The sequence below is a fragment of the Ochotona princeps genome, chromosome 2 (assembly GCF_030435755.1).
Source record: "Ochotona princeps isolate mOchPri1 chromosome 2, mOchPri1.hap1, whole genome shotgun sequence".
NCBI classification, from domain to species: Eukaryota; Metazoa; Chordata; class Mammalia; order Lagomorpha; family Ochotonidae; genus Ochotona; species Ochotona princeps.
Window position 1 is genome coordinate 36,053,222 of NC_080833.1, and position 23,388 is coordinate 36,076,609.

General features: G+C 45.7%; 2 protein-coding genes across 5 annotated transcripts in view; one reads left to right on the forward strand and one right to left on the reverse strand.

Moving 5' to 3' along the window:
• Window positions 1-412, reverse strand: LOC131479567 (cytochrome c oxidase subunit 6C-like). Its single transcript, XM_058660852.1, has one exon. It carries the CDS (start codon window positions 365-367, stop codon window positions 140-142), a length of 228 nt encoding a protein of 75 aa, XP_058516835.1. The 5' UTR covers window positions 368-412; the 3' UTR covers window positions 1-139.
• Window positions 413-4,930: 4,518 nt separating this feature from the next.
• MAST2 (microtubule associated serine/threonine kinase 2) overlaps window positions 4,931-23,388 on the forward strand; it is a 200,113-nt gene continuing 181,655 nt past the window's right edge. For all 4 annotated transcript variants that reach the window (XM_058680613.1, XM_058680620.1, XM_058680626.1 and 1 more), the window contains exon 1: window positions 4,931-5,431. In XM_058680613.1, coding sequence (XP_058536596.1) covers window positions 5,246-5,431 — 186 coding nt within the window. In that variant the 5' untranslated portion in view covers window positions 4,931-5,245. The remainder of the gene's footprint in view (window positions 5,432-23,388) is intronic.

Below are 23,388 nucleotides of genomic sequence, written 5' to 3' on the forward strand. Positions count from 1 at the left end.
TTTTTTTTTTCCAGAGTATTTATTTATTTATCAACAGATTATTCCTTATTCCACATGTTTAATGTTTCATAGTTCAGGAACACAGGTCAGTGACAAACTTCGAAAGAATTCAGTCCAAAGCAATGCTTTCCATTCCCAGTCACTTTGTGCTCTGGAAGATGCCAGCCCTCTTTATCTCTTCAAAATCCTTCATGGAGTCATAATTCCTGTAGAAATCTGCATATGCCTTCTTCCTCGGCTCAGCCACAGCAAACTTATACAGAGCCGCGGCGCTCAGCGCCGCTACAAAGGCTCCGATAATGTGAACTCGCAGGCGACGGGCTAGCAGGCCCCACATCTGAGGCTTCCCCAAAGCACTGGGCGCCATGGTGGTGGACTGTCCTTCCTCAGCACCAACGTCCTTCCCGGTCGCCAGCGCGGTTAATGTTTTGATTCCTCCATTTTGTCCAGGGGAATCCCCAAAGAAACTTTGAGGCGTTCCCAGTCCAGGCTCCTACATGTACTACTAGTAAGCACAGTGCCCGCCACAGTCCATCACTCCGATCAGCTGGTGGTTGTAACCCCTGGGTTGGATCTATTCTGAGCCCCGACCTCCATTGGAACCAATGAGTATTGCAGCTCTCCCTGGCTCTGCCCATCACACACTCGTCCCTCACCTAAACCAGTGGGAGGTATGCTGGTTGGGTGCTGCATTCCCTACTGGCACAGGCCATTTAGCCTTGGCATTTTGTGTTTTGTACTGTTTTTTTTATCGCAACCAAACCTGGCCAGGCCCCCACACAGTTCCAGCGCTTGGGCTTGCCAGTGGATGACGTGAACTGACTCAGCCTGGTCTGCCCCAACCCGAGCCAAGTGTATGCCAGTGGGTCACTTTCCAAAGCCTCTTCTGGGTTGTTTACCTCCATGCTTCCTGCGTTTATTTGTAGGGTCAGTGTCCTGTCAGAGGAACTGTTCAGATTCCTCCCTCCGACCCCTTCCTGGTGTCAGGCTTCACGCATACCAGCAGGTCCTTCGGCCAGCTCCGCTCTTCAATCCATTCTGGTTCCTGCTGTTGAGAGTTTCAGCCCAACCACGGCTCGTCCATACCCACATATATCTCATATATGGCTCAGTTGGGGTTGAAACCTAGCCAAGCCCGTCCCACATCTATCCTGGTCCTCCGGAGCACCAAACTGTGTTGCGGTCTAATCTGGCACGGTGCGCTTGCCAGACATTTTCATTGGAATGTCTTGCTGGCACTTCACAGCAACACATTTAACGCTGAATTAAGCATGATCTCCTTCAGACTTCTTCTTTTATGTTCTCCACTTCAGAAGCCCAAGCTAGAAGCTTGGAAATCATTCTTTTATTTTTTAAAAAATAAGAGAGTCCCCAAAGGAATCTTGCCTGAGGTGACCCCAGACCTGACTCTGTGTGTGCCAGCCAGTGCAGGGTCTGAGTCAGTCCATCACCTGCATCATCTATACACACATACTGGTGGTTGTAGTCACCTGGTCAGTTCTGTCTGCAGCCCCATCTCATATGCAAACCAGCAGATGCTGTATCCCAGTCTAACTCTGCCTACCACACATTTGGTCCTCACATACACTACTGGGAATTTCAGCTAGTTTGTAATACCCTTGATAACCTCCACCAGGCCTGCTCCCAGCCATGGTTCCAGTATTTGCTGGGTTGTGCAGCAGACTGGTCCAGTCTGTCCCACCCACATCCCATTCAGCTCTCATATACATACATGGGTATTGAAGCCTTGCTCAGCCCAACTGACTCCATTATCCAGTCCTCCCTTATACCAGTGAGTGCTACCGTGTGTCCAGTCAGACCTGTCCCCAGCTCTGGTTATCATGCTCACTGGTGGGAGCTGCAACCCAACAGGGGTTTGAAATTTTTTCTTTCTCTCTGTCTCCCCTCGAATACAGTCATAGATCCTATTGTTTCTAATTTCTGGGTTTCTTTCTTGCATTCTCATTATCACTCCCTGAGAAATAGTCAGCATCACTTTTCATCCAGCTAATTGTAATATTCTACCCATTTGCATTGGATTTGCAAGTGAAAATGTGAAGTATGTGAGAGAGGATTCAAGGATCATCCAAAGGATTTGGCCTGAGCAACTGAAGAAACTGGCTTGTGTGTTCAAGAACACATGGGTGAAGGTGAATTCGGGCTAGATTGTGTCACATGGCCATCTCTGGTTGGGATATTCACTCTGGAAAAGCAATATTGGTATTACTAGATTTCTATTTTCATGTGATACAAATGTATTAGTTACTGCCAACTTAATTACTTGCCTCCCAGTTCCTATGGGCCAAGAGCTTAGGTGTTGCTTAGCTGAGGGTCTCACGAGGCTCGCATCAAATTATCAGGTGGCCTGTGTTTCAACCTGAAGGCTCAAGTGGTGTGCAACATGTGTCCAAGCTTCCTTGCATTGTTGGCAGGATTCATTTCCTTGTGATTACAGGACTGAATGTTTCAGGACTTATTTTGCTCCTCTGCCAGCTGCACAGCCAGAGGCCTCATTTTTTAAGGACTGCCTACAATTTCTTGCTACATGGCCTTTTCCATAGGCAATTTAGAACCCAACTGTGCCATTAGCTTTCATACGGCCATTTAGGAGGCTGAGAGTCTTCTAGGAAGACATAGTCTAGCTTAATGTAACCTAATTACAGAAGTGATATTGTGTTACCTTATTACATATAATTTGAGTTTCAGAGGGAGAGAAGAAAAGAGAGGGAAATAGAGAGAAATACCCATCCCAATGGCTTAATTTCCACATGTCCAGTGGCCAGGGCTGGGTTGAAGCTGAAGGTGGGACCAGGAAATTCAATTCTGGGTCTTCTACTTGGGTAGCAGAGACCCCCATTGATTGAGCTATCACTGCTGTCTCCCAGAATCTGTATTGGCAGGCAGCTGGAGTCAGGGTGCCAAAGGCAGGTATGTAACATGGGCATTGCAATATGAAACACAGGTTTCCTAATCGAGCATCTAAACTGCAAGGCCAAACATTCACCCCACCTCTCCTGTGTCAGAAACGAGTCCCATATCCTACCCATACGGGAGATTACACAGAGGTACAGAATACCAGGAAGAGGTGCATTTCCACATTAGCCACACTGACTTTCTCATTCCTAGTCCTGAAAGATGAGAAGGTAAAATGGAGCTCTGTTTCTTAAGAACCTTCTCTGCCTGCGAATCTGAAATGATCATGCAACTGTGATGTCAGATGTCCTTTGCGGGGCGTGTTGCAGCATGTGGTCCTGAAGTCGTCCCTGAAGCATGATCCGTGAAGGCTTTTGCTTCCCTGCCAGTTTCGTAAGATCGTTTTTTCCTATCTTCTTTCAGTTCTGTGATCTCTGTAGTTTTTTGATAAATTCCCTATAGGTTGAGGATTATCTAAGCTATGTTCCTGTTTTTGTGGCTATACATGGTGGGCCCCATATATGTAACAGGTATAACTGCAATGACCACAGCATTGACTAGATTCTGCATGGCCTTATTGAGCTGAGAATCATTTCACTGTTTCAAATGGGGGATTAATAGGTTCCATGAAGATTCTTGTGATGGCTTTTTGGAGGACAAATTTAAAGAGAATAAGGTTGGATGCACATTAGAACACATTAGAAGATTCTCCAAGGCAAGTAGGTGAGGCAAGATGAGATGTAAGTTGATGTGGTGCCGAGGGGATGGAGAGAAGGAGGTGATGGGAATGAGAGAGTGAAGTGGCTGAAGTAGTGGGAATTGTGCATTCACTGGGTGTGTGGAAGGAAGAGAGAAGGACGGTGCCCAGGATGATATTCAGCATGGTTGAAAGGAGCTGGGCCAGAGGGCACAGATGCAGTCTGGTGCCAGGCTGTGGAGCACATTGGTTTTGTGTGTGGGATCTGGTATCTGATAGACAAGGGTTTGAGTCCTCACTCTGGCTCTGCACCTGTTAGCTGAGCATGCCATGTCATCTGTAAAATGGAAACAAAAATGCATCTCTGGTTTGTGCCTATGAGTTGTGTGCCCAGTGTTGGAAATCCAGCCAACACTCTAGGATACTTGCTGCTATTACAGTGTGGGAAGGCTCAGGGAGGAGGCCGGGGCAATGGAGTGGAACCCTTAGGAGAGGCTTCTGGAAATAAACTGCGGTGAAGCCCAAAGAGGACAAGTAGAACCCTGTGGCCGACCAGCATAGCCAGAAGGCCAGGCAGGGCTGAGTTACTTCAGCCACGTGTTGCTGAGATGAGTCATGCTGCCCAGGCCACAGGAGGCTGGACTGGGCTACAACGGATGACCTCATCGTCAGTGGTGGGTCCTGGGGTCATTCCGGTAACCTTTTTTGGTCCTCTCCTCCCTTCCAGAGAAAACATTACTTCTTCCTCTTTATAGAACTTGGCACACTTCGGAGGGCGCAGGCAACGGTGGAAAGGGACAGAAGAGCGAGAATCTGAACCCTGAGCAGTTTGTTCAGGTATTTGCTGGGTAATCTGGCACATTTCACTTCAGCCCAGTCTCCTATGGGGACCCCGGGGAAGGAGTGGACTGGACTCGCAAGCAGGATGTGAGAGTTAGCCGAGGGTTGGTAGGCACTCCATAAACCACATGTGTTGACATCGTATCTCCTTTTGTATACTTGGCGTCCTTGCAGTTCCCGGCCCCTCCCGCCCTAGTTTTTGAGGACACCGAATGGTTTCCAACTCGGTTTATTTTTTTCTGGATCCTCAGGATTCAGCTTGGCACGGCCCACAGCGTCAAGGATGGGATGAATGGAGGAATCAATGAGTATCCTCTGCCGCAGCCGCGCGCCGGGAGCCCCGCCCCCTTCCGCTGTCCCGGGCGCGCGGCGGCGCGGGCCGCGGGCGGGTCTTTGGCGAGCGTTCGCCGGCGCGTGCGCGGGAGGCGGCGCGCGGCCGGAGGTGGCGGGCGGGCTCCGCGTGCGCGCGCGAGGGGCGGGGCCGGCCGGTGCTGGCGGGCGGGCGGGTGGCAGTGCGGCCGGCGGCGGGTAGCCGGCCGAACGTGTGCCGGGTGGGAGACGGCGGCGGCGGCGGCGACGGCGATGCCGCCTCCTTCTCCTTGAGGAGCGCCGGGGAGGTCACGGCGGTTGAGTGCCCAGAAAGCGCAGAGGCGCAGCGGGTTGGGGTCAGTGGCTTCGGGCGCCCGTCGGGCCATGGTGGCCGCGGGCGGTGGTTGGCGCGGCAGCGCTGCGGCCCGGGACTGTGTGAGGCCGGGACAGTCGTGGCGCTGACGCCCGCAGGGCCCAGCCGCAGATATGAAGCGGAGTCGCTGCCGCGACCGACCGCAGCCGCCGCCACTGCCCGCCCGCCGGGAGGATGGGGCTCAGCGGGCGGTGGAGTTGCCTCAGCCCCAGCCCCTGTCCCCGCGCCGGCGAGCGCCGCCCGGGAGGCAGCGGCTGGAGGAGCGCACCGGGCCCCGGGGGCCCGACGGCAAAGAGCAGGTAGGGGCCGGCCAGGGTCCTGAAGGAAAAGGATGGGGAGGTGGGAGCTGAATGGGAGTGGTGGGGGAGGGGGCGTCGGGCCGGAGGGGTGGGGACCGCGAGGAGGAGTGGGAGGTCTGGAGAGGCAGAAAAAAAAAGGGGGGCTGTGGAGAAATGGAAATGGTGGCCTGGGGTTGAGGAGGGGGGCGGCGGGGAAGAGTAGGAGATTGGAAACAGGGTTCTGATGGGGAGAAGGAATCCTGGGGCTGTGGGTAGGGTCCATCAACTGCAGAGAGTAAACCTGTCCTTCGGGGTATTGAGTTACCCAGATGGGGAGAGTCTGTTTGATAGAGTGTGATCCTCACAATTATAAAGACGGATGTCACATTCCTAAGTATTGTGATCGGGGCCCTCATACTTTGCGGCGAGTATGTTGAGAATCATTGTTAGGCTTCCCAGTAACCGTTCACTGCAAGAGAAAGAAGCATTCTTAAAAAGCACCTGCATGCGTGCCATCCTAAGCCCCAACGCTGTATGGGCTTGAAGGTCCAAGCTCTACCTTTTAGTTTACTATTAAAAAACTCTAATGGGAAAACACAGAATGTAATGTAAAACACACACACATACACACAAATGAAGGAGATTTCTAAATGGACAGGGTATATTGATACAATTTATTAGTCAAGGGTAGGTGGATTTATGAGGAGAGGATAAAGGTCGGTTTTGTAAGGAGGAGAAGTTGCTTCTGGTAGCTGTAGAAAATTCTGGGAAAAGAGCATGTTCTTGGTATTGTTGGGATTGTGTAGTGAGGAACTCTAGTGACAGCTTCGCTTTAGCACTGCTGTGCGTACGCTAGTCACTTCACCCTTGGATCTTTGAGGATTTCTTACAGATCTGCCTCTCCCCCCTCGGTTCAATAAGTATCTTCCTCTTCCTTAGACATTATTCTTTATGATACAGTTTTAGTGATGCACAAGCTTCCCATTGGATTTTGTTTTGTTTTGTTTTTTGGTCCTTTTTATTCTTCAGTGGGTCAGGAGTAGACCGCATTGTTGGCCAGTGTTGCCATTGCTTCCCGGCCGCTGATCATTGTCCTCTTGCTCGCTGGCTGTGATTCCCCAGCCCCATTCTTGCCCTTTCTATTCTGTGCAGTGCTTGTTCAAAGCTTTCAAGTTGCACTTCAAGTCCCGATTCTTTCATTTTACCTGGTCTGGTTGACCTTACTGTATGCTTCACTGAATGGTTCAAGGTTATTTGCTTTTCTCTCCTTTCTGTCTCAGAATCTCTGTGTTCACTTATCCTTAGTTTCTTAGAGTCCTTCTCCTTTCAGGTGAATTGCCCTGTGTATATCCTTGATTCCATCCCCTTTTGTCTATCATAGGCAGTTTTTGTGTATTATTCTCTTTGTGTTACAAACCCAAAGTTTTTTGTTTCATCAGCAACCATCTTGAAAATATGAGTTTGTATTTACTTAATTTCCTCATCTGGTTTGTATTACTAAGACTACAATTGACTTCTATATTTATGGCTTTCGAAAATTTGATGTCTTCACAGTGACTTAATGTTTTTTATACTTAGGTGTGAAATATAGTATGCACATCAAAGGTCTGTTTAGCTGATGCATATTTTAAATTAATTAAACTATTTGAAACGCAGAGTTGCAGACAAAGATGTGGGGGGCAGAGATAATCCATCTGCTGGTTCACTCACCAAATAGACGTAATGACCAGGCTGGGTCAGGCCACGTCCAGGAGCCTGGAACCTCGTCTTGTATGTGGGTGGCAGAGTCCTAAAGCATCTTCTGTTGCTTTCCCAGGTGTAATAGCAGAGTTGGATTGGAAGTGGAGCCACTGCAACATGAACTGGCACCTGTATGGGTTGCCATCATCCACTGTGCTACAACATGGCCCGAGCTCATGCATTTAAATTTTTTTTTTTAATTATTTTTTTAGATTTTATTTTTGCTGATGTTTACATAGTTGATCAAGGTGGGAAGAGTCCGGGATCAGGGAAAAAATGGGTGAGATCTTTGTACATTTTATTTAACTTCTTCCTATATCTGGAGGAAAGGGAGAGAGACAAGGGGAGAAGCCACACCAAACCTCCCAACTGCCTCAGCACCCACGGATGGGCAATGGTCACCCGATATCATCCCAGAGTCCCTGATAGTCCCTGGTGTGGAGCACGCCTCTAGGGTTCTGCTCAAGTGGTGTCAGTAGTTCTGAAATGCTGATGATCTTGCAGATGCAAGGATGAGGCTCTCCTTCCAAGGTCCATTGGTTGGCACAGTCCACCTCTGAGTCTCCATTTGTTCAGCTATTTGCTGTTGTGCTTCCCTGGAGTAGTTGATCAGCTTCTTCTGCCCTCTTTCCTCTGCTATGGTACCATATGTCTTCTGTAGGCTCCAGTGGTCTGACATATCCTCGATGTGCCTCTGGGTATGCTGTCCACTGCTTTGTCAAAGCCATTAAGGAAGTCTAGTTTTGACAGATGCACTGCATTGTCAGACCACAGGTCTTGTCAGTCTCCCCATTGTTAGAGTTAGGAATCCTGTGGCTTAGTTGAGAGGATCCTCAAAGCAGTCTCGTCCAAGGTGATCTCAAACCTATCTCTTGTGTGTGTGTCCACCTGTACAGGGTCTAGTTGGTTCTGTCACCCTCATCAGCCTATGTCCAATTGGTAATTGCAATTGCTAGGTCAGATCTATCTCCAGCTCCATTTCTTATGCAAACCCGTGGGTGCTGGGGCCCAGCCCAACCATGCCCTCCACACAGTCGGCCCTCATGTGCGCCTTTGGGAGCTGCAGTCTAGCCAGAGTGACCTCCAGTGATTCCCACTGAGCTGGCCCCCAGCCCTGGTTTCTGTGTCTGCCAGCATGTGCAGTGATCTAGTCTGGTCTGTCCCACCTCCCATTCGGTTCTCGTATACATAATTGGGCATTGGGGCTTAACTTATCCTAGCCAACTCCATCTTCCAGCCCACACTCATGCCAGCGGGTGCACTGCCTGTCTAGCTAGGCCCGCCTGCAGTCCTGGTTCTCATGGTTGCCAGTGGGAGTTGTAGCCCATCAGAAGGGTGGCCACAGTTTCCCTACGGGTCCCACTCCCAGACCTGGATCTTGCACTCCTCTTTGGGTGGTTCTGCAGTCTAGTTCGACAGGACCTGTTCCCTTTCCCAGCACTTGCCAGCTGATGCTGTGGCAAAGCCCAACCAGCCTGCCCCCATTCTGGCTCATGCCTTTACCAGTGGATATAATCAGTTAGCCCAGCCTAGCTCTCCACCAACCCAGTTCACATTTAGGCTGACAGGTGTAGCACTGCCCAGCCTGGTCTGCCCCCAGTCTGCGCTCTCACCAGCAGGAGTAGTGACCCAGCAGGAGAGTCCCTACAGCTCCCCCGAAAGGTTCACACACCCTCCTCTTCCCCAGTCATGTTTTGTGTGTGCTGGTGGGCGCTGCGGCCCCAGTCTGGCATGTCCCATCTCACTTCTGCATTTGCCATTTGGTGCTCTAGTCTGGTCTGGCTGGGTCTGCCCCAAGTTCTAGTTCGCGCTGGTGGATACTGCTGCCCAACCCGGCCCAGCCAGCCCCCAGTCCTGGCCCTAATATTTACTGGCTGGCACTGTGGCCTAGCCCAGCATGTCCCACACCCTAGTTCTCAGATTTGCTGGTGGGTGTTATGAACTGGCTCAGCCTGGCCCACCCCCAGACCTGAGCCACATGTATGCTAGTGGCTAGTGGGTACTGTAAGCTGGCCTGGTCTGAACCTTTCTTTGTTTTGGTTTTTGAACTTGCCTGCAGGGACAGCCCATGCATTTTTACACAATCAATATACTTTTATCAATGGCTAATTTTATTTGAAAGGGAAGAGTTAGAAGGAGGCAGAGAGAGAGAGATCTTCCATCCACTGATTTACTCCCCAAATGGGCACATTGACGAGAGAGAGAGAGAGAGAGAGAGAGAGAGAGAGAGAGAGAGAGAGAGAGAGAGAGAGAAGGAGCGCTTTCAATTACTGATTTACTCCCCAAGCGTCCACCACAGCTGAAACTGGGCCTGTCTGAAGCCAAGAGCCACAAGCTTCTTCCAAGTCTCCCAAGTAGGCCATCTTCTGCTGTTTTCCTAGACACATTAGAAGGGAGCTGATTGGAAGTAGAGCAATTGACACTTGAATCAGTGTCACAGGTGGCACCTTTACCTACTGTGCTACAACACTGGCTCTGTCTCTGTTATTATTTCTCCAAAGGTATAACCCGTGTTATCATTGATTAATTTTTTAGAAAAGATCCATTTACTTGGAAGAGTTTGAGAGAAAATCTTTCTGCTGCCTAACTCTCCAGTTGGCTGCAATAGCTTGGGCTGAGCCAGGCAGACACCAGGAGCTTCTTCTAGGTGTCTCATGTAGGTACAGGGACCTAAGCACTTGGATCATCTTCTGCTATTTTCCCAAGCACATTAGCAGGAGGCTGGATCAGACGTAGCTAGCACCCATATGGGATGTAAGTGCTTCACCAGGTGGCTTTATTTGCTACACCACACTGCAAGATCCCATAGATTAATTCATGCAATTAAATCATACATCTTGTACACTGGGTCTCCCGTGTGCATACAGAGGCCCAAGTGGACCATCTCCCTCTGCTGTTCCCAGGATATTAACAGGGAACCAAATTGGATGTGGAGCAGCTGGGACTTTAACCAGCATCCATAGGGGATACCAGTGCTTTAGGCAGCCACTTTTCTTGCTATGCCACAATCCTGGCTCCCTGCACTCTGCTCTTCAACACACCGGCTGTATTTGTTGCAGGTACTTAGTTGGTGGAACAAGGTCTGTAGTCCTCATTCTTCATGGCACTGTATAGCAGAACCTTATAGAGTGATTTGAATCTTTAGGCCTGATCTCTGCCCTTGGTTTGTATTTTCATTTTTGTGCATAACATTTTCAATGTAGACTCTTAATCTTGTTTCCTTAATCTTTATGACTTTTATAATTTGATAGTGACTTTCAAATTTATAAACAGTAATAGTTTATGATTTTGAAAAAGCTAGATTGAGTGTGTGTTATGAGACAGGATGATTCAGTCCAGCAAGAGCTTTTCTGATCAGTCAGGCTCACATCTCATAAATGACTTGATTCTCCATTTTGCATGACATAGATTAGTGCTTGTTATACTTTATGTTATGCTGGCATTTAGAAACAAGTTCTTGCTGAGACTCAGGATTTGGATCTTCAGAAGGTTTGTAGCTTTCCATATCATTAAAATAGAATCCATATTTCTCTTTTGAAACATGCTTCTTTATATTTTTTGTCATTAAACTTGGAATTTGATCTGTGATCTTGGAACTTTTTCTTTCTTTTGACCCCCTTATCTTGTCAGCTGTGAAGACTTCTGGACTTCTAATTTTCACTCAATGATAGCTTTTAAGTCTTCCCCCGTTTCTGTTGTCTCTCCTTTAACTGAGGTTTTTTAAAATTTATTTTCATTGGAAAGGCAGATTATACAGAGAGTAGGAGAGACAGAAAGATCTTCTATCTGTTGGTTCACCCCTCAACTGGCTGCAATGGCTGGAGCTCGACTGTGTTTGAAACCAGGAACTTTTTCGGGGTCTCCCATATGGGTGTAGAGTACCAAGTTCTTGAGCCATCCTCCTTGCTTCCCCAGGCCACAAGTAGAGAGCTGGATGGAAAGTGGAGCAGCTGGGACATGAACTGGTGCTTGGAGGTGGAGGATTAGCCAGTTAAACCATTGTGCCGGCTCCTAATTCAAGATTCTTAATCAACTTAGTCTTGGTTGTTATACCTTAACAGGATTTCTTCAGCTTTTGGTCTTTTAACCTCTAGTATATTCTGCTAAATCTTACTAAAATCAAGATTGGCCCTCATTGCTTATGTGAGTAATGGTAAGGACTTGGTAAATATTTGTTAAATGGTCTTTTAATTTTTCTATCATCAGGAATTTGATTAGCTTCTTACTGCCCATAGAATAAAGCCTGGAGACCTTGGCATTCCAGGTCTGTTTGATACTTAATGGTTTTCTTAGAAGAATCTGAGTTAGATACCTATTCTCTTTGTTCCTTAGTGTGCTTTGCTCTTCTCCATCATAGCATATTTTATTGCAAATTGTGTTGTTTCTCTCATTAGTAAGTTCTTTGAGACCCAGAAGGTTTTCATTTATTGTGTATTTGGGGCCTACTGTACGACTTGAAACAGTTACTTGAAACATGGGGTATTTGTTGGAAACAAATAATTCTCCATGAAGATCCTGTTTGGTTGATAGTCTATCATCAGAGAATGCGCCCCCTAGTCTGTCTCTAGCTTCTAGTGATTTAACTGGTGCATAATAGTAAATGTTTACTGTTAGGTGCTTTCATACGCGTATTTAATAATCAGTTTGAAAAGCTCTTTCTTTCCTGCCTTTGCCTAGTAAAACTTTTAAGGCACTTTGAGCAGGTCTATCTCCTAAAGATTGTACTATCTTCCAATAGGGTCACTCTGTGAAACCATTTTCAAAAAAAGACTTATTTGTTTATTAGAAAGTGTGACAAAGAGAGGAGAAGCAGGGAGATCGTCCATCTGCTGGTTTACTCTCCAAATGGCAACAGTAGCTGGTGCTGGACCAGACTGATGCCAGGAGTCAGAAGCTACTTCTGGGTCTATGACATGGATGCAGGCAGGGGTCGAGGGACTTGGGCTGTTCCCTGCTGCTTTCCCAGGCCGTTCACAGGGAGCTGGATCAGAAGTGGAGCAGCCAAAAGTCAAACTCATACCGATGTGGAATTCTTGTGTCACAAAGAATGCCTTAACATGCTATGCCACAGTGATGACCCTTGGGACCAAGTGTTTAACACATGGAACTTTGAGAGACCCCAACCTAATATCCAAACCGTAGCATCTGGCAGCTCTGTGTAAGATGGAATGTAGGACGTGCTGATTGAAACATGGGCATTTGAGAATCCTGCTGAGTTTTCAATGCAGAGAGTTTATCAGCTCTCTTTGCCCTGTTCCTTGGTATGGGTAAGGGCCAATTTCTGAAAACCAAGTAACTTTGAAATATTTAGTTACATCAAATTAACTGGGGCAGAGAATCTGGCATAGTTGAAGCTTGATCACTCTGTGTGATGAAGAATAGGATACATATACTTCCAAAGTTTTCTTCTCTTTGCTTTCTTCTGCTGGATATTCCTTTCCCTAAAGGTCAGTCTACTATGTTCACAGGAGCTTTCTCCAGCCTGCGTATACTCATGATGATCTAGAATCCAGTCCATCAGAGACAGCTGTGTATTATGATGAGTAGGTATCCTTACCACAGTTTCCAGCTGTGTTTGTTTTTCTGGCAAATTTGCTACCCACCTTTGTACTTTCTTTGTCAAATCTGTAAGGCATATTGGTCATTGTGGTTTTTCATTAGCTCTTATTATTGTTCATTATTATTTATATACGTATGTACACACACACGCATATAAATACACACATGGAGTTTGTTCAGGAGGAGTTCAAAAGCTGGTGTCATTTGATCAAGGGTCAGTCCTGGCAGAAGAGGCAAAGAGCAGAGGCTAGAGGTTGATAGTGTGCAAAAAGTACATTGTCAATGAGATGTAGTACTAAGTACTACATATAGCCTAAGTACTTTGTCTTCAACTGTCTTTCGAGCTGCATTAATAGGAAAATTTACATACTTTTTTCTTACTGTTGTGATTATTTATGTACAACTACTCTCCTCTTCCCTGTGCTAGAATCTTGTAAAGTTGTGCCTTGTCATCCCCTTGAATACCAAAATGTGAAAATGCTCGTGTCCCTTATATGAGATATCATAATATTTGCATACAACTGCTTCGGTCTTCTTTAGATTATTTATATCTGGCTGAAAGTGAATGCTGGATAAATAGTTGTTATCTGGATTATTTAGGAAATATTGACAAGAAAAGGTATGTAAATAGTACAGTTGCAAACTTTTTTTCCTTTAATATTTCCCATCTGTGATTGACTGAATTTATGGATGTAGAACCGTAGATATGAGGAGCTGACTGTGTTTAAAGGTAGCCGGAAGAATTTTTACAGTCTCACCACAAAAGCATAGTGAATGTCTGAGAAGGTGGATATACTGATTATCATGATTTTGAGCATTCCACAGTGTATACTTGTACCAAAAAATCACATTGTAACATAAATTTGTAGAACTATGTACTATTTAAAAATAAGAGTTTTGTTCTTGCAGTTATCCCTTCATTTTCAACATCATTTTTTTTCTATTGGATTCCTGTCAGCTTCCAAACATACTGTAACATTTCCCAAAAACATCCCACTAGGAGATGGTGTGTGCACCCAAATCTGAGTGCTAGTTGGAGTCCCAGCTGCTCCACAACATTAGCTGTTAATGCAGCTTGGAGGCAGTTGAAGATAGCCAAAGTACTTAGGTCCCTGTACCCATGTGGGAGACCAGGCTAGAATCCCTGGCTCCTGGCCCAGAGCTGGCTGTTGTGGCCTTCTGGGAACTGAACCAGTGCATGGAAGTTTTCTCTTTCCCTCACCCTCTCTTTCCCTCTTTTTTTCTGTCACTCTGCATTTCAAGTAAATAAATCTTTACAAAAATCTTCATTAACCCTATGACTCTCTCAGTCTTTCATTCGTTTGATTCAACAAAAGAACCCTTTTTTGAACACTGTTGGGATTATGGTAGTGAAAATGTCAGAGAGCAATCACTGCTTTCCTGATTCTAGTAGAGAGAAGTAGATAATAGAGTAAAATGTGTGGGTATTATGTGGTGATAAATTCTATGTAGAAAATAAAGCAGGAGGGCCTGGCGGTGTGGCCTAGCGGCTAAAGTCCTCGCCTTGAACACGCTGGGATCCCATATGGGCGCCGGTTCTAATCCCGGCAGCTCCACTTCCCATCCAGCTCCCTGCTTGTGGCCTGGGAAAGCAGTTGAGGACGGCCCAATGCATTGGGACCCTGCACCCGCGTGGGAGACCTTGAAGAGGTTCCAGGTTCCCGGCTTCAGATCGGCGCGCACCGGCCATTGCGGCTCACTTGGGGAGTGAATCATTGGATGGAAGATCTTCCTCTCTGTCTCTCCTCCTCTCTGTATATCTGACTTTGTAATGAAATGAATAAATCTTAAAAAAAAAAAAAAGAAAATAAAGTAGGAAAGGGGAAGTAGGGTGATGGCAGAGTATTACGTTTTATTTAATTTGAAAGCAAGAGAGACAGAGACAAATAGAGAGAATGTCCACTGTTGGTTGATTCTCCAAACGCCCACATCATTTGGGCCAAGCCAGAGCTGGGAGCTAGGAATTCCATCTAGGTCTCCCACGTGGGTGGCAGGGACCCAGCTACTTGAGTCATTATTATTTGTATCCCAGAATAACATTAGCAAGAAGCTGGATGGGAAGTAGAGGAGCTGGGACTTGAACCAGGCACTCTGATATGAGATGCAGGTGTCTCAAGTGATGGCTTAAGCTGCTAAACTAAAGGCTCAGTCCAAGTTCAGTCCAGGTTATGATTTTATTTTATTTATTTTAAAAAAGATTCACTTCTTTATTTGAAAGAGTGACAGAGAAAAGGAGAGACAGATAATCTTTTTTATTTAAAGATTTATTTTTATTGGAAAGATAAATGTACAGAGAAAAGGATATACAGAGAGAAAGATCTTCTCTCTACTGGTTCACTCCCCAAGTGGCTGCAATGGTTGGAGCTGAGCCAATCTGAAGCCAGGAGCCTGGAGCTTCTTCCGAGTCTCCCATGTGGATGCAGGGTCCCAAGGTTTTGGGCCATTCAAAAACTGCTTTCCCAGGCCACGAGCAGGGAGCTGGAATGGAAGTGGGGCTGCTGGGACTTGACCAGTGTCTATGTGGAATCTCGACGCGTGCAAGGCTAGGAATTTAGCTGCTAGGCTACCATGCTGAGCCCTTCATGTAACTGCTTCCATATATGACTTCATGAGATTGATTTTCTTGTTACATGTTTCATCTGGTCTTCCTGGTCTTAATCTTCAGAGTTCTTGATTACTCTTACCAGTTTATAGCATTTCCATTTGGATAGTTCATAGTCTTCAAATTTAGCATTTGCAAAACTGAATGGAAAACAGATTACCATAAACATTACTAATCTTACTGATTATGTTACTGATATCCCCACTGTGTAAATTTTGCATATAGAAAGTCATCCTGGGCTGGTGTGTTAGCTGTTGGGGTCCTTGCCTTGGGCGTACCGGGATCCCATATGGGTGCTGGTTCTAATCCCAGCGGCCCCGCTTGCTATCCAGCTCCCTGCCTGTGGCTTGAGGGCAGTCGAGGACAGCCCAAAGCCTTGGGACCCTGCGCCCGCGTGGGAGACCTGATGGAGGCTCCTGGCTCCTGGCTTGGGATTGGCTCAGCTCCAGCAGTTGTGGCCACTTGGGCAGTGAACCATCGGACAGAAGATCTTCCTCTCTGTCTCTCCTCCTCTCTGTGTGTCTGCCTTTCCAATTCAAAAAAAAAAATATATATATATATATATATGTATATATATATATATATATATAGAGAGAGAGAGAGAGAGAGAGAGAGAGAGAGTTATCATCTTGCAAATGCTTTTGTAAGAACTTGCCATTCTGTGTGTTAGGACCCTGTGGTTGGACAGGCTTTTGGCACGGTGGATAAGATTCCTCCGCTTCTAGAGCAGCTTCCTGCTAATGATACACCCTAAGAGGCAGCAAGTGGTGGCTTAAGTACTTGGGTTCCTGCCACTCACCCAAATGGAGAGCCTGGCTCTTGGCTGTTGGCTTTCAGTCTCACTCAACCTCGGCTTTTTGGGGGTGAGTCAATGTATGAAAGAGGTCTGTTTCTCTCTATCTACCTTTGAAATGAAACGAAAATAAATAGAAATTAAAATAACTATAGTTCTTAAACCCCACCTTAAGAAACAAATCAAAAGGGCCTGGTGCAGTAGCGTAGAGGTTAAAGTCCTCACCTTGCATGTGCGGGATCCCATATGGTCGCTGGTTCTAATCCCAGCGGCCCTGCTTCCCATGAAGCTCCATGCTTGTGGCCTGGTGCAGCAGTCGAGGACGGCCCAATGCACTGGGACCCTACACCCGCGTGGGAGACCCGGAAGGGCTCCTGGCTCCTGGCTTGGGATTGGCTCAGCTCCAGCGGTTGTGGCTGCTTGGGGAGTGAACCATTGGATGGAAGATCTTCCTCTTTGTCTCTCCTCCTCTCTATATCTGTCTTTCCAATAAAAATAAATAGATCTTAAAAAAATCAAAACAAAACAAAATTACAAAGTGAGTTTCTAAAACGATTTGGTCGAAGTTCAGAGTGCTTCCTTTGTCCTCTGTGTTGTGACCCTTGGCCTTCTACAGCCTTCTTTCCTTCCATCCTCTTGCTCATTGAGTTCTAGCCTCATAGGCTACCTGGTGGTCCTGAATGTATTTAGCATAGTCTTGCCTGATGACATCTAGAAAATTAGTATTTGAGTGATGACTTTTACCCTTACTAATTTTTCTACCACGTGGATTTATTTTCCAGATTCATGTCTGTAGCTGACTTTCTCCTTGTGTTTAGATAGTACCTCCTCCAAGAGGCATTCCATGACCCAACTTTTCAAATTGTCCCTTTTCTTCCTTTTTAAAATCATGTTCTTTTTTCACTTGGTATTGCCACATATTGTTTTCTGCCTTTTATTCCACATTGGAATAAATGCTTCCCTAGAGCAGGTATTTGTGTCTGTTTTTCTAACTGCTGTTTCTCTGGCTTCTAGTATTGTATCTTGTAGGTAGAAGATACTAAATAAACTTCTGGGCTGAATACATAGTGATTGAGTTTGAATCAGATTCTGACTTCAGGGGCCCAGCATGGTAGCCTAGTGGCTAAAGTCTTTGTCTTGCAACTGCCAGTTCCTTATGGGCGCAGGTTTGTGTCTGGCTACCCTGCTTCCTGTCCAGCTCTCTGCTTTTGGTCTGGGAAAGCAGTTGAGGACAGCCCAAAGCCTTGGCACTCTGTATCTGTGTGGGAGACCTGGAAGCTCGTGGCTGCTGGCTACTGGCTGCTGGCTTTGGATTGGCTCAGCTCCAGTTGTTATGTCCAGCTGGGGAGTGAGCCAGTGGATAGAAGATCTTTCTCTTTGACTTTCCAATAAAAATAAATATATATATATATATTTTAAATTCTGACTTCAAATTTCAGTTCTGCGACTTGAGGCAAATTACTTTGTTTCTCTAAGCGTTAATTAGTCTTATGTTTATGTTTATGGAGATAATCTTATTGATTTCATAGTTATTGTGAATATTTAATAAATTGGCTTCTGTGAAACATGACTAAACCTAATAACAGGAAGTACTCAATAATGGTTAATTGTCATATTTCAAGGTACACGCACAGTAGATGTGAGTATAAAGTTCATCTATATTTTTTAAAGATTTAGTTATTTTTATTGGAAATGCAGATTTTACAGACAGAAGGAGAGTAGAGAGAAAGATCTTCCATCTACTGGTTTACTCGTCAAATGGCTGCAATGGCTGGAGCAGAGCCAATCCAAGTCCAGGAAGCTGGAGCTTCTTCTGAGTCTCCCATGGAGGTGCAGGGTCCCAAGGCTTTGGTCTGTCCTCTACTGCTTCCCCCAGTCATAAACAGTGACTTGGATGGGAAGTGGCGAAGCTGTGAGATGAACTGGCATCTGTATGGGATTCCACAGCTTGTATGTGGAGGATTAGCTAGTTGAGCCATTGTACCAGCTCCTAAATTTTATGTTTTTAAAAAGTTTAAAATTTAAAAAAAATATTTATTTATTTTATTGGAAAGGCAGAGTTACAGAGAGGAGGAGAGACATAGAGAGAAGGGAAGAGACAGAGATAGAACAAGCGGGCTGAATGGCAGCTGTGTCAGAGCTGAGCTGATCGGAAGTCAGTCAGGAGCTTCTTCCAGGTCTCCCATGTGGGTGCAGAATTTCAAGGACTTGGTCCATCCACTCCTGCTTTCTCAGGCCATAAGCAGAGAGAATTAGAAATGGAGCAAGCGGGGCTCGGTGTGGTGGTCTAGTGGCTAAAGTTCTCGCCTTGAATGTGCCGGGGTCCCATTTGGGTGCCAGTTCTCTTCCCAGCAGCCCCCCTTCCCATCCAGCTCCCTGCTTGTGGCCTGGGAAAGCAGTCGAGGACGGCTCAAAGCCTTGGGACCCTGCACCCACGTGGGAGACCTGAAGAAAGTTCGTGGCTTCTGGCTTCAGATTGGTGCAGCACCGGCCGTTGTGCTCACTTGGGGAGTGAATCAGTGGACAGAAGATCTTCCTCTCTGTCTCTCCTCCTCTCTGTATATATCTGACTTTGCAATAAAAAAAAATGTTAAAAAGGAAAAAAAAAAAACAGAAGTGGTGCAACCATGACTCATGGGATGCTGGCACTATAGGCAGAGGCTTAACATCGTACACTATAGCACTGGCTTCAAAAGCTTAAAAATTTTAATTGATACATGTATTTATGGAGCACAGTGTAACACTTCAGTACATGGATACAATATGCAATAATCAAATCAGGGTAATTGGTATATCCTTCACTTTAGACATTTATCCTTTGTGTTTGGGGTATTAAAAATTCTCTCTGGCATCTGTTTTGATAAGTCAATTAATTATTGTAAACCATGGTTACCTAATGTGCTATTGAACATTAACAATTATTGATGCTATTCAACTGCACCCATGTACCCATTAACTATCCTTTAATTATTCCCCATGCACCACTTCCCAGACTTTGCTCACTCTTACTCTACTCTGCTATAGTTTCAGAAGAAAATGTAATAGAAAGAGGGTCTTGATTTTAATTTGTTGGTGTTAGGATCTGTTTTCTTATTTTGTTAAGGAAGACTTTCGTTTGTGTACCTTTCCCTTCAGGGAGATATTTATGGATTCTTTTATTAAGTAATTGGTTTATAAGATATTATGGTCTTGGGGCCCAGCGGCGTGGCCTAACGGCTAAAGTCCTCGCCTTGAACGCCCTGGGATCCCATATGGGCACCGGTTCTAATCCCAGCAGCTCCACTTCCCATCCAGCTCCCTGCTTGTGGCCTGGGAAAGCAGTTGAGGACGGCCCAAAGCCTTGGGACCCTGCACTCTCGTGGGAGACCCGGAAGAGGTTCCTGGCTCCTGGCTTTGGGTCGGCACAGCACTGGCTGTTGCAGTCAGTTGGGGAGTGGATCATTGGGTGGAAGATCTTCCTCTCTGTCTCTGCTCCTCTCTGTATATCCAGCTTTCCAATAATCATTAAAAAATTAAAAAAAAAGATGTTATGGTCTTTTTTTAGAATGTAATTAAGAGCAAACTCAGCCCAAGGGAATCACATCTAAAAAAGATGTGATACTTATCGTAGTTGCACAAATCTTAGCAGAGCAGGACACCCTAAGTGTGAATGTGCAGTGCAGAAACACCGGTATTTTAACCCTTTATCTTTTGTAAATTGACAAACCATATATTTTCTATGCTTGCATAAAGTGGTATTGTCAGACCTTCTAATGGTTAGTCTCAGGAATGATTTAAAAAGAAGCGAGTTTACAGATTATTGGTAGTAACTTTTAAAAAGCCGTTAAATTATTTCAGGGCAAGGATACTGTTTTGTTCAGGTGACACAGGAACATCTATATCCTGCCCTTGAGCAGGAAGAGAAAGGGAGAGGTTGTTAGTGGCTCAGGCTCTGGGTTTTTTCTTTTTTATGTTAGTTAAGGAATACCAGTTGTGGTAACGGCTACAGTCAGAAGGATTCAGAACGGTGGTGGCTCTTACGTTTTCTATTCCGAGCTTCCAAGATGACCTGAAGAACTACTGCTGCTCAGCATCGCCTTTGTCACAGGGCCCTGGGGGCTGGAAAATGCCATGTAGTTTATACTTAGAAGGAAGGCCAATCGTTTTGTTCAGTCTCTAGCTGCTCCGTCTCAGGCCTCAGACCCTCCTGCAGTTCTCAAGTAAATCTACGTAGAACTCTTTTTATTAGATACTCTGGAAGCATAGACTACTTCAGTTGCTTCCAGGCACAAAGAATTTTGAGTTATAGCTTGTTTTGAATACAAGTAAAGGCCTTTTCCTGCTAAAGCTTGTTTCCTCCTTCCCCTTGTGAAGCTGGTGTCTGGCAGTCCGCATTCCTTCAGGCCTTGACCTGTAATGAGAGCCTTTGTCACTTTGTTAGCCCAGCCATGTAGAAGAAGAAGAAAGAGTGGAAAGAAAAAACAAACAAACAAAAAACAAACCAGGGAGCAAGGTACTGGTCATTAAAATATACTTGGCATAAGATTAAGATTCGTGGGCAACGTGTGGTGGCCTAGCAGCTAAAGTCATCGCCTTCAACGCGCTGAAATCCAATTCTACATTAGTTCTAATCCTGGCAGCCTCGCTTCCTATCCGGCTCCCTGCTTGTGGCCTGGGAAAGCAGTTGAGGACGGCCCAGGGCCTTGGGACCCTGCACCCATGTGGGAGACCTAGAAGAGGTTCTTGTCTTCTGGCTTCGGATCAGCGCAGCACTGGCTGCTGGGGTCACTTGGGGAGTGAATTATCGGATGGAAGATCGTCTCTGTCTCTCCTCCTCCATATATATATATATCTGACTTTGCAATAAAAAGAAAGAAATCTTTTAAAAAATTAACATTAGTGGCCCGGCAGCGTGGCCTAGCGGCTAAAGTCCTCGCCTTGAATGCGCCCCAGGATCCCATATGGGCGCCGGTTCTAGTCCCGGCAGCTCCACTTCCCATCCAGCTCCCTGCTTGTGGCCTGTGAAAGCAGTAGAGGATGGCCCAAGGCTTTGCGACCCTGCACCTGTGTGGGAGACCAGAAGAGGTTCCTGGTTCCCGGCTTCGGATCGGCACAGCACCGGCCGTTGCGGTCACTTGGGGAGTGAAACATCAGACGGAAGATCTTCCTTTCCGTCTCTCCTCCTCTCTGTATATCTGACTTTGTAATAAAAAAAAATAAATCTTTAAAAAAAATTAACATTAGTGACCTTTAGGACATTCAAATGTTGTGCAACCATCACCATTATCTAGGGTCAGAACATTTTTATTACCATGGAAAAAACTCATACTGATTAAGTACTCACTTTCCATTTGTTTCTTATGTACCTGGAAGCCACTAATGTGTTTTCTGTCTCTATGGACCCTGAACATTATCTACAAATGATACTGTGCATGGGTAATTAAAAAAGTTCCTAGATGGGGCTGACATTGTGGCATAGCAACTTAAGACCTGGTCTGCACTGCCAGCAACCCATATGGGCACTGCAGCTCCCTACCTAAGTGGTTGTAACTGCCAGTTCTGAACCAGGTAGAAGCCAAGGGTCTGAAACTCCATATGAGTCTCTCATGTGAATGTAAGGGGCCCAACTATTTGAGTGATTATCTGTTGCTTCCCAACATCATGGGAAGCCAGACCCTTTGGTTTACAAGTAGAGCATATGGGCTGAGCACAGTTTGTGACTTCAAGCTCCACAGAGTTAATAAGCTACATGCTTGTTGATCCCACATCAGAATAACATTAAAATATTTCTCATTTTCGAAGAGATGAAACCAACAGAAAACAACAAAACCCATGTGATATAGTTTCTGCTGATCTTTGTTGAATTGTGTCTCCTCCAGACAATAAACAGATGGGTTTTGGTTTTTAATCCAGTCTACTAATCTATGACATTTGATTGAGCTTAAGCCATTTACATTCAGAGTTTAATGTGTATGGATGATCTTTGGTCCTGTCATTTTAGAAATGGGTTGTTCATTGGTTTAGTCTTCTGTTGTCATTTTACTGGGATGTTCTTCCCATTTGCCTTTGGTTTTGGTAGGTGCTATTCCTCTTCTCTGTCAAGAGAACATCTTGAAGTTTCATTTGTAGGGCAGGTTTGAAAGAGGCAAATTCTTTTAGCTTTTCTTTACTGTGAAAAAATTTTATTTCATTTTCAAATACAAAAGAAAGCTTTGCTGGATATGTTATTCTAGGCCGACCATTTTTTTCTTTTAGAATCTGGAATATGTCACTCCATTCTCTTCTTGCCTGTAGAGTTTCCTGTGAGAGATCTCCTGTGAGTTTAATTGGCATTCTTTTATATGTCAGTTGACTTTTTTCACGTGCACATTTAAGGATCTTTTCCTTTTTTTTTTTTAAAAGATTTATTTATTTTATTACAGCCAGATATACACAGAGGAGGAGAGACAGAGAGGAAGAGCTTCCGTCCGATGATTCACTCCCCAAGTGAGCTGCAACGGGCCGGTGCTGTGCCGATCCGAAGCCGGGAACCTGGAACCTCTTCCGGGTCTCCCACGCGGGTGTAGTGTCCCAATGCATTGGGCCGTCCTCAACTGCTTTCCCAGGCCACAAGCAGGGAGCTGGATGGGAAGTGGAGCTGCCGGGATTAGAACTGGCGCCCATATGGGATCCTGGGGCGTTCAAGGCGAGGACTTTAGCCGCTAGGCCACGCCACCGGGCCCAAGGATCTTTTCCTTATGTTCAACTGAAGAGAGCTTGATGGTCATGTGTCTTGGTGAAGATCGTTTTTGATCAAGCCTGTTGGGAGTTCTGTGCCCCTCCTGGATCTTGTTTCCCAATTCTTTCTCCAGATTAGGGAAATTTTCCTTGATTATTTCATTAAATACATTTGCAAACTCAGCTTCTCATTCTGCACCTTCTGGGACTCCCATAACTCTTACATTTGGCCTCTTAATAGTGTCTTTCAATTCTTGAATACTTTTTTTGGCCTGATCCAGCTATGCTTCCAGCTTTTTGTTTGCTTCCCCCCAGTGTCAGGAAATATCTTCCAATTCTGGGATTCTTTCTTCTGATTAAATCATTCAGTGACTCGTAGATCATGCAGTGGCATCATTTTCTTCAATAAGGTTCTTGATTTTCATTTCTTCAGCTACATATTAGTCATTCAATAGCATGTCTCTTAACTTCTTGGTGTTGTTAATTTCTTTTTTCTCCCTGATGTTGACTTTGTTTTGTGGCTTTTCATTTAAGGGGATGTATAGTAGCTGTGTAATGGAAATTGTC